General features: G+C 28.4%; 2 protein-coding genes across 2 annotated transcripts; both read left to right on the top strand.

Annotated features, from left to right (window-relative positions):
- The first annotated feature begins 743 nt into the window (after positions 1-743).
- LOC132934383 (CIMIP2 protein GA14893) lies at positions 744-2116 on the top strand. Its single transcript, XM_061000696.1, has 3 exons — positions 744-1066; positions 1230-1407; positions 1889-2116. The coding sequence occupies exons 1-3, from the start codon at positions 744-746 to the stop codon at positions 2114-2116; spliced, it is 729 nt and encodes a 242-aa protein (XP_060856679.1).
- A 12114-nt stretch (positions 2117-14230) lies between these two features.
- LOC132936347 (transcription initiation factor TFIID subunit 9-like) lies at positions 14231-16116 on the top strand. The gene is made up of 4 exons (XM_061003061.1): positions 14231-14377; positions 14449-14585; positions 14831-14959; positions 15529-16116. The coding sequence occupies exons 1-4, from the start codon at positions 14254-14256 to the stop codon at positions 15634-15636; spliced, it is 498 nt and encodes a 165-aa protein (XP_060859044.1). The 5' UTR covers positions 14231-14253; the 3' UTR covers positions 15637-16116.
- Positions 16117-16568: the final 452 nt, after the last annotated feature.

The following is a 16568-nucleotide window of genomic DNA, read 5'->3' as shown; positions in this document are numbered from 1 at the left end:
CGACCAATGGGAATACAAATGGGCAGAACAGACAACCAAGTTACACGAGATCAAAAGAACCACATACCCTTTGCCGTTCCCTGCAAACATCTCCAGGAAACAGGAGACAGCCATTATTCTCCTTAGGATAGGACACACACATATCACCCACCAACACCTCATAAAGAGAGATGCACCCCCTGACTGTACCTACTGCGGTTTTCCTCTTACTGTCAAACACATCCTCATGGAATGCCGATGCTACGAAAATGAAAGGAGAGAATTGAACCTTCCGGACCAGCTCTCCGAATCATTCAACCCCGAGCAGAGCAATCTCACAACGACCCTAGAATTTCTTCACAACACAGTACTACTTAACAAAATTTAATCTATATTAACACACTGTCCTTTCTTTTCTCTCTTATCTTTATTGTATTTATATATAAACATTTCTAATCATGTATAATACTGTATAACATAAGCTGTGGACATTGTTTTGTTTTAATAAAAAAAAAAAAGGAATAATAATTTTAGGGGGTAACATTATTTTCACTTTAAAATATCGTACCTAGGTCCTTGTAGAAAATGAAAAGACACACTTTTGTTTATTTGTAATTTTTTCCATGTAATATTTAGTTTCCATGGTTTATAACATATTATTATACATAATTATTATTTTACGATCAATTTATAAATTTAGTATCTATTTAGTTAATAGTCTTAATAATTAATTAATCTTTAACCTAACCGAAAACTAGTTTATCATGGGTTCTATCAAAAAGATTTTACCACCTCAACCACATTATTTGTCCGGATACACTGGATTTGTTCCGGGCTACAAAAGTTCCTGTGGTCAGAGCTATGGAAAGTTAACTCACGATTTGTTTTTCGACAAGACAGTTAAACGATCCAATGTACCAGTACTAAGTGATCTTACTAACGTATATGACGATACGATTTGTACTCTTCAAGAAGAGGACTCCATAAATAAGCGATGTGAAGATAATTTAAGTTGCAAGTTTACTACTGATATAATACCAGGTTATGCCGGATATGTACCTCAATATATCTTCTTATGTGGAAACAAGTATACATACATATTTTAAAATAATATAAACAATTTTTTCCCAATATTAACAAAGCCTATTCATTAAAATGAGTCCTCCTAATAATTGTTTTTTTTTAATAAAAAAAAAATACCATGCCTCTACGGCTATACTTAAAATGTTATACGTCTATTTTTGAACTAGATATACTGCGGACGCAACTCGGGCAATCAATAATTTTGTGAAAATACAAAAGGCATGTTCGTGTCCAGAATGTGAACAGAAACTGGGACGTTCTGTGAAAATTGATAAGAACATTTTAGATGTTGAGGCGGGTGTACCACGAAACGTCAATGAATATACACATCCAATATTCAAAAAGGTTAAATATAAACTGTTATAAAATGTTAAAACATAGAAATATTTTGATTATTTTAAACGTATCGTCGATTTTTAAAAACATTATTGATATTATTACCACTATAACCACTAACTAATAACAAATTATAATAAGTAAAATCACTTTTATTTTGAAGTTATTATTGTAATACAAATAAGATTGTAGGTAACATTTATATTTCTTTCTAAATTATATTTAAGGCGATTTTTAGTAGGTTAATATAGGTAAATCCAAGTCGTTACCAAGTATCAAAACAAAAACTATGTTCATTAAATTGTTTTATTTTTCTGCTGAATTGCTTAGTTCTTTTAAATATTTGGTGTTTTTATATGTTTAGGTACCTCCATTTGTATTAGTTTATTTTATAACATTTATACTTCTTTTATAAAATACACAATACATTTATATGGTTATTCGTTAATATATAAAATTTTAAATAAAAGACTATTAAAATATTTTATAGGACTTGGAAGCTGAAAAAGTATTCAAACAACAATACAAACCAACTTCTCCGATTCCACCTACCAAAAAAACTTATTTTTTAGAGAACGGGAATCCACACAAAAAATGCATGGCTGGTTATGCAGGACATGTACCGGGTTTATTATTTGAGTTTGGCCAGTCAAATACTCCTGCAACAATAGACGCTCTGAACAAATTCACAGACCGGTATGTTAAACACAAATTTTAACACATTGACGGTAACTTTTTATAAATTCCCATAACGCTGTATGGGAACGCACTTTTTTATTATTTATATCGAAATGTAGTAAAATATAGAACCGAAAGTTTCGGATCTTCTGACGTGTGATCTCCAACCCCTCAATTTGTATAAAATATTTTGTATGATAAAAATAAACAAACAGCATAGTTCTATAACACAATAACAACAGCGTTAAAATTGTTGAGAAATTATTATCCTTTTTTCTGTTCACATTAATTAATTAAATATAATTGTGGACACAAAAATTCATTTTGTAATTTCCCAAAATTATTGATTCCCCAAATTTGAGTATTTTAAAATATTTATGTATAGGTACTTGTTTCTATATAAGAAGTTGCATTGAGGAAGGTACATTATATCTGGTATAACCCGGTACCTATTATATTATCAGTAGGTAGTACTGGTATTTCCAGATTCCATAAACTCGTTCACAACAATAATGCCGTTACTGCCCAGAAAACTGTGATCATCATGGTGGCGGGACATAAAATTGTATTATCTATGTTGTTGCGGAAAATATTAGAAAAATACTGAACGAAAAAAATTTACAATTCACAAAATAATATGGGCACTTCACTAACATGTTGCCATGTTGCTACATCTCGTAATCGGTACATTAATCTCTTAAAGTATTCCGAATGTCGACCTTTTTCGTTCAGTATTTTTTAATATTTTCCGCAACAACATAGATAATACAATACTAACGGTATTATTTTTGTGTACTAGTTTATGGAATCTGGAAATACCAGTACTACCTACTGATAATATAATAGGTACCGGTTTATACCACATATAATGTACCTTCCTCATTGCAACTTCTTATATAGAAACAAGTACCTATACATAAATATTTTAAAATAAATTATTTGTACGGATTTGTTCCTGATTACAAAAATTACTGTGGTCAGAGTTATGAAAAATTAACTCACGTTTTATTTTTTGACAATACAATGAAAAACGATATAATGACTAATTATATATATGTACTAGTAGGTACTAATACCAAATACCAAATACTAATACCTTACTAAAGTATATGAGATACGACTTGTACTCTGTGTATAAGTGATGTGAAGTCAATTTAAGTTGCAAGTATACTACTTAATACTTATATAATTATGTACCTAGCTAAATATATCTGCTTATGTGGAAACATATATACATACATATTTTTAAATAATTTAAGCTCTTATGGTTTTCCAATATTAATAATGCCTATTCATTAAAAATAGTCCTTCTAATATTTGTTTTTTTTAATAAAAAATAAATATCATGCCAAAAATGTATTATGTCTATTATTGAACTAGATTTATACTGAGGACGCAAATTTGGAGAATCAATAATTTTGGGAAATTACAAAATGCATTTTTGTGTCCACAATTATATTTAATTAATTAATGTGAACAGAAAAAAGGATAATAATTTCTCAACAATTTTAACGCTGTTGTTATTGTGTTATAGAACTATGCTGTTTGTTTATTTCTATCATACAAAATATTTTATACAAATTGAGGGGTTGGAAATCACACGCCAGAGGATCTGAAACTTTCGGTTCTATATTTTACTACATTTCAATATAAATAATAAAAAAAGTGCGTTCCCATACAGTGTTATGGGAATTTTTAAAGTGTCGTATGTGTCTGTCAATGTGTTAAAATTTGAGTTTAACACACTGCAAGTCTGTAAATTTGCTTAGTGCTTTATTGTGGTAGGAGTATGAATGTCCAAACTCAAATAAAAAACTTGGAACATGTCCTGCTTAACCAGCCTAACATTTTTTGTGTGGAATCGTGAGGTTCGTTTGTATTGTTTTTGAATGTATAAATGAAAATTAATGAATAACTATATAAATATATTGTGTATTTTACAAAATCAGTGTGAATGTAAGAAAATAAAACAATAAAAACGCCAATGTGTGGATTTATGTTTAACATACTAGCCTGTAAACATATTTAGTGCATATTTTGTGACAAGAGTATCTGAGTATATGACTGTACTCAAATAAGAAACTTGGTAAATGTTCTGCATAATAAATTGAACAGTTATAGTTTTTAAATCACAATAATTAATATTTTTCGAGATTTCAATAAATTTTATCTTGTATTGAAAATTATTAAATTAATCTTCTTGGGATATTTCAAGTACTTACGGTTAACTTATTAGTTTTTTCAAATAACAAAATAAAAAAAATCGTTGTATGAGAATTGGTTAATTTACTAGTGAATTTCCAATGTCTAGCTTTTTTAAACTATTTTGACTTTTCGGTAATTTTTTTTTTTTGTCATGTAGGATATCTAAAGGGGAATTATATATTAAATTTTCAAAGCTTAGATATAAATAGCACATTTTTTATATAATTTGCCAATTTTCGTGATTTTGATGAATTTTGTCAACATTTTAACTTTAGACACTCATAAAAAAACATCATGGATATATGCTCAACTCTTTTGAAGATCCCCTAGTAACTATACTTATAATTAACGTTCTATCACATTTTCATGATTTTTGACGAACCAAAAAATGTTATATCGTCAATACTTAAAAAAAAACTAATTAAATAATCAAAAATAGTCGCAATATTACGACGATGTTATGGTGCATAGAAATTGCTAATATATTCAGTGAAAAATTCAATTATATTTGTGTTTTTTTAGAGTTACACGAAAAAACAAAATCAATTTAATCAAAAACTAGTTTTGCGTAAAAAATAAAAATAGGAAAATATAAGAAAAACAGAGGTGATGAGTCTGTATAGACCTCCTTCTGAAATAAATATTTCCTTATCTTTTTTTGTTTTTTTAGTAGGAGATAAGGGTTGATGTAGTTTGACTACATCACCTCTGTTTTTCTTATATTTTCCTGGAATCTACGAATGAATAGTTTTATTAATTGTTGTTCTCTGATCACTATAACCTAAAATCTTTAGAACATCTTTAGCCTTGAACCAAGGTTTATCTACTGTTCCTATTACTTCTATATTATTATTGTCATATGGAAATATATTGTTAAAATTACTCACAAATCCATCACACAAATCTTGGCTAGATGATGTTTTAACTTGATTAGTTTCCAAATTATTATTTATTGAATTCATTGCAGACTTATCTAATTGTATAAACATTTTTGTGATATTTTATTGTTATATAAGGCACTGCGCCAGAAATGGTACATAAGTATTTTGAAAAATATTTTAAGAAATATTGCATTACAATTTTTAAATTATCAATAACATTAATTTTGTGAAAAATATTTTGGGGGGTTTTTGCATTTCGATTTTAATTATTAATAACATAAGTTTTGAGAAAAATATATTGGGGGATTTTGCATTTCATAAGTTTTGCGAAAAATATTTTAATTATTATTACATTTCGATTTTCTGATCTTTTTACACATTGTTTTCTTTGTGATCTTTTACTGTTATAAAATGCACTGCGTCAGGAATGGTATATATATACTACTCATAATAATTAGCTAATTATTTTGGTTCATTTTTAATTTCAATACACACTTCGGTTTAAAAAATAGTCATTTATAAAAATCATAGAATAACTTTTGTATTAAATGCTTAACTAAGTAATTATAAGTCGAAACAATAAAGACCGATCCAACCTTTGTTTTATTATTTCACATGTTGGCCGAAAAGTTCTACCAAAAAATCTCGATCTAGCCCTTTTTTTTAAAGCCTGTTCCGGTTCACGCAAGTCTTTAAGACCTAGTTAAATTCTTAACTCCTCATTATCATAATACCATGTATAACAAAATAGAATGTATTAAGGGGATTGCAAATCCCATACATTTTTCATCAAAACGACAAAAATTAAGGTACTTCTAATTGTTTGATTCAAAAAATGTTAAAATGTTTGAATTGGTACACAAGTTTACTTTGCATCGGCCGAAGCATATTTTTAATATTTTTTTCAATATATTTAATACTAAAAATATTTACAAATTTATAAAATTTAAAATATTTATTCTCATAAAAATATTGCTGCAATTGAAAAAATGCTTCGACCGATGCAAAATAACCTTGTATACTAATTCAAATATCTTTACTTTTTTTATAATCAAACCATAGGCGGAACAGTGTGAAGTGATCCAGTGTAAAGTTTTGATTTTGAGGGGCTAAGACCCCACCCAGATGTCCACCTATGAATCAAACAACTAGAAGTACCTTAATTTTTGTCAAGTGTACAGCTATTTTACGTTCATAAATTGGTATTGAATATTTTGATCTAATATAGTGACATGTGCATGCGTGTGCTTGCGTCGCTGACAACCTCGTCAATGTTATTGTTTTTGTTATTGGGTTATATAATAAACTGGACTTTGTTGTGTGTGATGGTTGGAAAGTATACACACACTAACGATAATTTATTACGCACACACTTGTACGATTCACACAAAACAAACCTATAATATTGCTTGTACTGAACCCCTGAAATATTGTCTGTTTGAAATCCCCTTAAAATGAATGATAATAATAATATTGTCATCATTATTATCATATTTAGTCAATTGCAGATAAGGGACTAATATAGGCAATTTTATATATGGATCTAAAAAATTCTTTCCTGCGAAGATCCATTCGTAGTTATTAGCATAAATATGCGATGAGTGCATGTGAAAAAAGCACGTCTCAATAATAGACCCGTCGCTTATATTACTCGCCGTGTTTACGGCATAAAGGTAGTAGTAGTAGTTGTAGAATAATTATTATATTATAAATTATTAGCTGCATTTTGTCTTCACGATCATATCTAGTAAGTATTGCCAACGTCCCGCTTCATAACACCTGACGGGGTCACGACTCGCGGGCATTACTATTTACAAAGATCAATGATCTTAAGAGACCTATTAAGCTCCATGTTCCCGGCCCTTCCACTTTGAAATTATTTTAAAACAAAATAGACTCCATTCATTTGTGCTAGTTTGTGCTTTTAACCCCGTCGTTTGTGCTCAACCCCTTCCAAAGTTATCCAACTCTGAGAGTTGGGGGTTAAAGTGTAATCCCAGGTACTCCCATTTGTCTTGAGAATCTGATCAAAACTGTCCACATAATCATTTTTACATCTATAGTGTTTAGACGTAAAACATTTGGTTTACCAGAAAAACCCATACACTTGTGGATTAGAATTTTTTTTTTTTAAATTTGTGCTATTTCCGGAAAAAAATACTTGCGACCCAACAAATGGACTTACAACCTAATACTAAAGATATAATTATGATACTGCAGGTGGTACTTTGAATACATTCTATGTATTTTAGAAAATCAAACCGATATGAAAATAGTTTTTATTATAAGTGCATGATTGTCGAACGTTAAAAAAATTATTTAGACTCAATCAATGAAACTTAAGTACTTATATCCAATATCAATAAAATATTTTTATAATTATTATATTCTATACCCAATGTCATACCAGATAAGGACATTTAATAAAAACTTTTAGTTGAATGATTGAATGTATTATATACATTTATTAGGTAAAGTAAAAAAGCACCATACAGAATGTGTTCGTATAAGTGTATAACTATAGTAAGTACTACTCAAATAGAAATGTTAACTACAAACAGTGACGTATTTATGGGGGGGGATATGGGGGATAGATCCCCTCCCTTGACCTTTTTTTTTTAGTTTAGGTATAAAGTTTAAGCTGCAGTAGGTACTGTTGCTATTTATATTTTATAATTTTGTTATCCTGTGGGCTGCGAGTGATATTACCCAACAATAACAACAAAATTAAAATAGGACTATATTCGAGAGAAGTCGGGTAAAACCCGCTAGTACCTAACCTATTATACTGTTATATACGTAGAACACGAAACTAATTGCGACAGCGAACAGAAAACGATAAGGAATTCGTAAATTTTAAAATAAATATTAAAAAATGTATGTGTTTTGTGATTATAGACTAGACTTAATGGGTTGGCTATGCTTTCTTGTCACAGAGAGGTCGAAATTACAACAGATGAAGTAATTGATGAGTTGTGCTTAAAAAACAGAAAACTAGAGTTTATTTTATAAATTAATAAAACAGAGTAAAATTAAAATCAATATTATTGTTTTTATTGTTAGCCTTACATGGAGTAACTAACAAAAGGTTGCATCAACACTAAAAAATTTTGATATCCCCCTCCTCAAGAAAATCCTATATACGCCCCTGACTACAAATGATAATAATTATTCTTCTTAAAATGATTAACTACCTGATAAATTTTTTTTTCGATATAAAATTGACGTGCGTAAAGTTTGCACCCTAAAATTTTCATATATTATAATATAGATAATATCATAATATTATCTATATTCTCTTTCTAAATCAATTGCAACCATTTGTAACATAAAAACAAATTTTTTATTTTTTTCATTCTAAAAACTTGTGTACGAGTCCGCAAATATCGTTTGAGCATATTTTTTTTAGACAAAGTTCAAATTTGTATAACTGTAATTCAAAATCTATTAGTGGGTAACTTTTCCCCATTACGCTTATTATTATTTAAAAAGGATATTTCAAAAAGTTTATAACTAGGTAAAATATAAAAAAGTGACTCACCAGGACAAAATAAAAATAAAAATAATATATTAAAATCTATCAATGGTGTATAAATCAGTATAAATCGATTTAGATTTTTATTCATAGTTAATTTTTTATCAATTTAGATTTTTAAACTTCATTTCTTTATCAATTTTTATTTTTTAATTTTAGATTTTTTTTAATTTTAAATTTTTACAAATTTAGATTTTTATCAATAGTCGATTTTTTATTCATATAATATAATTTTATTTCATTTTTTTTTAATATTTCTAAACAAAAATTTTATTTTTAAAAACCTTTACACACTGCTTACAAACTTTCAGTTATGTTTTGATGCAAATTGTTGAAATTTTAGGGGGAGGGCTGGAGAAATTTAGTTCGTCAGTTTGTGGTATATCCCGTATTGGACAATACGCGGTAAACCAATTATATGCCTTATCCTCGTATTCTCTAGTTAATGACACTCTCTAAAGTTAATTAGAATGTCACTGTCAACTCGTTGAGGTACGATGGTATGCGCTTGTCAATTCTTAGTTCGTTCCTATCTAGTTGAAATGTCTCAAAGATTACATATACCTTGGCACTATTCAGTTTAATAAGACTTCATTGACACATAGTACGTATATCCCGACGCTGCTTATATAAAAGGTAAGAACGTAAGAATGACTAAAAGAATGTTTAACCCGGGTTTTCGGTCGGAAACACTTTTATTATATTAAAACAAACATAAATAAAACTCTTAGCAAATTCAGATCGTCTAGCCCGTACTACGATCGGCGTTTCACACATCATTTAATTTTAAAATCGACTATTAGGTAGTATCTAATATTAAAATTGTTTCCGAATAGTAATTTACAATTTAGTCCTTCGTCGACGTATACTTTGATTTGATATTGGCGTGTGTTGATTGTAATTATTAATTATGTTGTTCCTATTTGTATCAGTTCGTTGTTGCCAGCGCCTGTTATAGTTATTTGTTCTTTGGGTTTAATACTTGTTTATATTTTATTAGGGAATAATCTATACATGATATATTTGAGCCTGTGTCTATAATTGCATTTTTTTTGTTGCCGTCTAGTTTTATTTTAATGGAGAGCACTCTTTGTTTTCGTTCCGTATCTGAATCTACGCTTATATTTTGATTATTGATTTTAATTTTATCTTTGGGTTGAATTAGCTGGTTTTTAGTTTATATGGCTTTCTCATCTTCTTGTATAGGCCGGTTCCGATATTCCCTTATATAGTGCAATAATTATAAATATAAATATGTTACATGACACCTATATGTATATAATACGAACTCTACCGTATGTACGATTAACTGCTGACCGATTTATTATTAATATTAAAACCAGGGCTTGCATTTGAAAAAAAATTCCGTTTTACGTTATTTACAATTAAAACGTTACACAATTTTTTCGTTTATCGTTATTCAGAATTAAAACGTTACACAATTTTTGCGTTTATCGTTATTCAGAATTAAAACGTTACACAATTTTTGCGTTTATTGTTATTCAGAATTAAAACGTTATCCAAGTTTTGAATTTATCATTATTAAGAATAAAAACGTTATTTTACCCAACATTTTCCAACAATCCAGTAAATAATTTACTACTTAATTTTTTTCAACATCGTTACCAGAAAATTATAATTTATTATTTTATTAATATTCAATATTGGTATAAATGGTATTCTATATACCAAACACCTAGGTATTTTATATAATTACGTTGGTACCTATACTATACCAATTATTATTTAATATTTTAATTTAATAAATTATCTAGGAATTATATAAAATCACTACACATTATATTACCTATAATAGCAAATATAAAACCATTAATTATTATTGTTTTAAATGTATTATACATTTATACCTAGTTGATCATCAATCATTATTATTTATTTATAGTTTTATAAGTGTTAGAATTATATAGTCATTTTTACAACATTTCATATTATGTAAATATCATTTAAAATTAGACAGTAATTTATGTTTTACACATTTGCACTGATTAGTTTGACATATAACTGAAATGTACATGAAATACATTACCTGAAATGTATTTATACCTTGCTACAATTGCCTAATAAATTATAGAAATATTGAGTATAGACTATAATATTATTGTATTCCTATTACTATATACACAAATAATGGAATAAATACTAACACCAATATGTAAGTAAATAGTAATGTATTCAAGTATATATATGATACTACCCATGATAGCGTTTTTGTTTTAATATTTAGCTAGGTAATATAAATAAAACGGATGTTTTAATAACAGTATACTAAGAGGATCGCAGTAGTACACACTACAGAGTAGACAAAGTACAGAGTGAATAGTGAATACAAAATAAGTCTATACTCTATACATCTACAGCGCAATTATCGGGGCATTATTAATCATTATTAATAATAATAATAATAATTATTATTATTATTATACCAGGTATTAGCTATTGACAATTCAGTTTAAAAGTTATCAATAACTCCAAAAAAATGCGGGTAGGTTATGTCCCAGATACGGAATATAATATAATCAATTCTTAGATTTTTTTCTAAGACAAAAATAAATAGCATGAAATAAAATATATTTCTACGAAACCAATATACCTTAAATACCTTTAAATAAATGGATTTTAAATTTTCAAATAATTTTGTTTTGCGTTATTTTTCGTAATGATATTCTATAAATTACGTTTTGCGATATTTTTTGTTTAATGATATATTATATATATTGTTAATCGTTAATCGTTATGTTTTGTTTTGCGGTATTTAATTATTTTTGATTATCATTTTCCGTTATAATTACGTTTACAAATTTCAATCGTTATTTGTCAAATATAACGTTATAATCATAACGTTATTATATCGTTTGCAAGCCCTGAATTTAAAACACACACATAATTGTAAGGCCTATGGCCAACACACACAATGTATTAGCAAGTTACTTCGCTGTGCACCTTAGACCTCAATACACACTACGATTACCGGATTCCGTATGACTACGATACAGTTACATAGTATAATAGAACATAGTTGATATATTTGTGAGTATTAATATTTAGAGTGTAAAAGTAGTGTGTATTGATTTATTTTGATTTACTTTAAATTTCCATTTGGTATACCATCTTTCCATCATACCTAGATGGGTTTGCAAATATGCGGAGGCCAAATATGGGTCATCATTAATCGAGATAATCACTTTATCATCCGCGTAGTCCGCGACTGAGGATTAGTGTATTCTAAATATTAATTATGAGTGCTCGGCCATCTGGTCACCGCCCCCTTTCTTATAGTATGTGAACCTGCTCGTATATGACAATCCTTGATTACTTTCTTAACCTGTTTAGGTAAGGTTGTTCATCCCCATTGGAATGCGATCCCAAGGTTGCCTTGATTTCTCGTTGTATACCTACAGCGTATTTTAATAAGATTTATGACATTGATTTATATAGTTTAAATTCTATGCTAGTCTTTATCTAATATACCTTAAGACGAAACGGATCACAATAATATAGTAAGTTTATTATTGGGTTCGTTACATTTGGCTTTAATTTTGCAACTAAAAATAATAACAATCTATAACACAACGTGTATATTACGCGGGGTAACTTCGTACCACTCCACTCCGCCCCACAAAACTTTAAATACTTATTACTCACAAGCTACTCGTCCTAAATTCGATTCTTATGAATCAAAATACTTAGAAAAATATTCTGCTTTGGATTATGAAAACTACTCTAACTCAAACGGTAGGGAATATTATCGATGTGGCCATTTGGGGCGATTCATTTCCATCGGACGGTACCTAATCATTTTGGTACGAACAGTTACAATATTAACTAGAAATACATTTTTAAGACGTGAAAATTGTAATCGTGACACTGCGTAGCAACAGTGCTTAACAGCTGTTTTAGAGGCGTGATACAAACAATCTATACATATATGTACTCACCATAGCTGTAATAGTTTAATCGAAAAAAGAGTTAGACTTCTCAATTTATTCTCATACAAAAATTGTAAGTAGGCACATATAATTACTCTTACAGTTATTAATCTGGTGCGTGGATTTGTATGAATTTGCATACATTTTATTCTCGTTGGTCGTATGCTAACATGGGCTCGGAATTTGTTTCTCATATACAATATGACGATTCTTATAGTGCATATTTTGCGTATATTGACTTTTACTCAATTTTTTTTTATCCTACGATTTTATTTGCATATTTCATTATTTTAAACAGATTTAGGTATTTTTTTTTTAAATTCTTGAAGTTATTATCTACTTTTGTAATATGGAAAAAAATATAATATTTTTTTAGTTTCGATTGATAATACATTACGTATACAAAAGGTTTTCCCAAATATATTTGAGAATTCGTTTTTTTTTAAAGATTAAATCTATGTATCAACAAAACACAAATAATTTAAGTACCTATATTATACCTAAGTAAGTTGCTTTTAAGAATTAGGATACATTTTTGATATAAATTGATTCCTGATTTTTTCTTATACCTAAGTTGAAAGTGTTAAAACTACCTACAAAACACAAATATTTTAAAGAAAAGTATTTTTAGTACTGTTCAATAATTTTATTTAAATATTCAGATAATAAATGCCTTTTTTGGTAATTTTCATTCATATTTGAACAATTTAATGCATATTTAATATTTTTAGCAAATATTTTTTGGTTGTATTTTGCATGCTAATGTATTTGTTACATTAGTAACCGCTTGTTGTATTTAAATTGTATTGAAACAAATTCGTATATATATTAACGCATACAAATTGAAATATATTCTTAAGAAAATTTACTATTTTAAAAAAAAACAACATTGTAAAACCACTAGCTTCCTCGCTCCGCTCAGAATCTAAAATTTAAAATATATTAAATCGCGAGTCGGTTCTAGAAACGGTCGAATCCGATATCGACTGACGACTGTTGACATAATAGTCACCTCACGACTCATTAGACTCCCAAAATATAATAATAATGATTAATTCGCACTCAGGAGCTGGTATGTAAATATTTACGTTTGTGTGTAAAACAGTGCTGCGCATGCGTAATGCACCTGTTATTAAAAGTGATGTTTCCAAAGTCATTACTCATTTGACATTTCAAATCGGAAACAACCTTGGTGTCTCTAATAACATTAATAATGTGTCAATTAAATTCCGAAAACGATATAATCATAATATTATATTGTCATAAAGAAAACGGTAACAATTGATCTGATATTATTAAAAATGTAGTAATAAATTATAATATATTATTGTAAAATCAATGCATAGGTACATTTGGAAAATTCTGTGTTACCAATCGTGTGCATAGATAATATATTATATAATATTATAATATTATTTATGATCGTGTGGCCATCGTTGCCAGTTGGTGTTTGTGTCGTATGGAGAAAGTAACTGTGATCCATGATATGGAACTGCCCATTTATATTATGATTATTGATTTTAGCCATTTTAATATATTTATCAGACATCCGTGATTAGCTTCCTGTTGTTATAATTTATAAAAATTTTTAGAAATCTGACTTGGTAAAATGGCGTCTTCACAAGGAAAACATATGCCCAAAGACACTCAAATCATTGTGTCGATTATGAAAGATTTAGGTATTGTTGAATACGAACCACAAGTTTTAAATCATCTCTTGGAGTTTAACCACAGTAATTATTAATGCAATGAAACTAATGTGTTGCTTTTCACTGTTATAAAAAGTGTTTGTTTTATTTGTTAGGATACACAACGCTACTGTTAGACGATGCTAAGACATTTTCAAACTTTGCGAAAAAGAAGAATGTTGATGCTGACGATGTGAAAATAGCAATACAATTGGCACAAGACGGAACATTTCGTCGACCTCCACCACGCGATGTAAGATTATTTTGGCTAAAATCAATTGCACTACCAATTGCCATAATTATTTTTTTTATTTTATTATGTAGGTATATTAGATTTTAACATCATGCAACAAAAGATGTTGAATGATGACAAAAGAACTGACCATTATTTACAAAAATGAATGTGTAACTTTACTCAATGTTATATATTTATTAGTACCTAATAATTACAACTAAAGATAAGAACTAAGAGTTTATACCTACTGTTTTATTTTTTAGATGTTAATGACAGCAAGTCGTGAAGTAAAAAAAATCCTATTTCCTCCAGTAAGGCCTGCCAGTGGACTGCGAGTTCCTCAGGATCGTTCAACTTTCTTACAAACAAACTACAGGCTTAGGAATGATTTGGTAATAGTTCAATAGTATATCCTAAAACATTCCTTTATTAATTGTGTATTCTATACGTTTTTCAATCTTATTCATTAGTAATTTGCTAGTAGTTTCTTTTACATCACATAATCTAGTTGGCAAAAAGTGTTGTGTATTTAACCTAACGATTTCTAATACAATCTTAATGAGTGTTTTTATTAGGATATCAGTTATTCATTTGTAGGATGATAGTATACATTTGTAAAATCCTTACATCATAATATACAATGGAAGTAGCTACTTTAATAATTTCTGTGTCCAACATAATCCCTTACTTATTAGTTATTTTGTAGTGATTGTTGGCGCAATAATTCGTTGCTCCCGGAAATTGAATGGGTGGTTATGTTGGAACCAGCTCGGTTATATGAGCAACCCACATGTAGCTCTAATCATTCTATATGATCTAAGCCCTATGGTAATACCATTAATTAAAATGTAGGTATTTATAATCAATGGTCATACTAATAGACCTGATTTTTGTACACTATGAGTGGTTAGTGCAATATTATTTATACTTGAATTAATATTTTCAATGTTTTTATGTCTAGTATTCTGGAGGAAATATGCGTAAGGACACTAAAACAACAGTTGCAGAAATGTTGGAAGCGTCTAGAAAATTACAAACCGAAGATAATCCTTTCCAGCAGTGTAATTAAATTTATCTAATTAATTTTATTTAAGAGGAAATTACACAGATATTTGTTGTCTCTGCCTTACATGCAAATGTTACGCTTAGCAGATCACGTTTAGCTCCGTTAATAAAATTTAAAGGTCAGATTATTATTTAGGGAACATCCATAGGGGTTTTATGTTCTATAAATTTATTAAATTATAATATATATATTTTATTATAATTTAATTTTAAAGCGAGTTATAAGTATTTTAAAATTGGAAATTGTTTGTACATGTTAAAATACTCATAATTCATTTTTTATAAGACGTCAATTCACTCTAATGTATAAAGTAACGGAGCTAAACATGATCTGCTAAGCGTGCATTTCATACCACATATAAAAATGATATGAGAAAGGTAATTTACAATATTGTTCATGCATTTAATAATAATGTATATAATAACATTTGTATTCCCTAACATACTATATTATCTTCTTTAACAATTTAAAATAGCATCTTAATAATTGCCTGTATATATCTAAAAGAAATGTTCTTATCTATTTTATCTATTAAGAGCAAACTCATCTGTCTAGTTACATTATATTTTTATTACTGTGAATCGAATAAATTAATTTATAACTTTAAAAATGATAATTTTATAGTTTACATTTTTAAATATGTCTGTTTCTAAATAGCAACAATATTATATAATCCTTTCTAGGACAGAAAATACACGTTTCTTTTTGTCGATAATGCTCATCAAAAAGACCGGTTACAATCATCAAATGTTCAGCAGTTGGCAACTACTCGCTCACTCTCAGGCGATAAGGAGTGGGAGAAATTTGGCATTTGTGGTATTGCTAGCATCAGTGGGATGCGTTAAACGTGTATCTTCTCTTGTGGAACCGAATATAGTATATTTTTTTTCTAAATTCATCGTAATTACATCTGTAATTGTTTAATACTATATGCA

The sequence above is a fragment of the Metopolophium dirhodum genome, chromosome 1, assembly GCF_019925205.1.
Source record: "Metopolophium dirhodum isolate CAU chromosome 1, ASM1992520v1, whole genome shotgun sequence".
In the NCBI taxonomy this organism is placed as follows: Eukaryota; Metazoa; Arthropoda; class Insecta; order Hemiptera; family Aphididae; genus Metopolophium; species Metopolophium dirhodum.
The sequence above is the reverse complement of the archived record's forward strand: the minus strand, read 5'-3'. Positions and strand labels throughout refer to the sequence as shown.

Excerpts from the sequence above, each read along its gene's own strand:
- LOC132934383 (XM_061000696.1), top strand. The coding sequence starts at position 744 with ATGGGTTCTATCAAAAAGATTTTACCACCTCAACCACATTATTTGTCC. Across the intron at positions 1,067-1,229 it reads ATCTTCTTATGTGGAAACAA|ATATACTGCGGACGCAACTC; the intron begins GTATACATACAT and ends TTTTTGAACTAG. Across the intron at positions 1,408-1,888 it reads CACATCCAATATTCAAAAAG|GACTTGGAAGCTGAAAAAGT; the intron begins GTTAAATATAAA and ends AATATTTTATAG.
- LOC132936347 (XM_061003061.1), top strand. The coding sequence starts at position 14,254 with ATGGCGTCTTCACAAGGAAAACATATGCCCAAAGACACTCAAATCATT. Across the intron at positions 14,378-14,448 it reads TCTCTTGGAGTTTAACCACA|GATACACAACGCTACTGTTA; the intron begins GTAATTATTAAT and ends TTTATTTGTTAG. Across the intron at positions 14,586-14,830 it reads GTCGACCTCCACCACGCGAT|ATGTTAATGACAGCAAGTCG; the intron begins GTAAGATTATTT and ends TTTATTTTTTAG.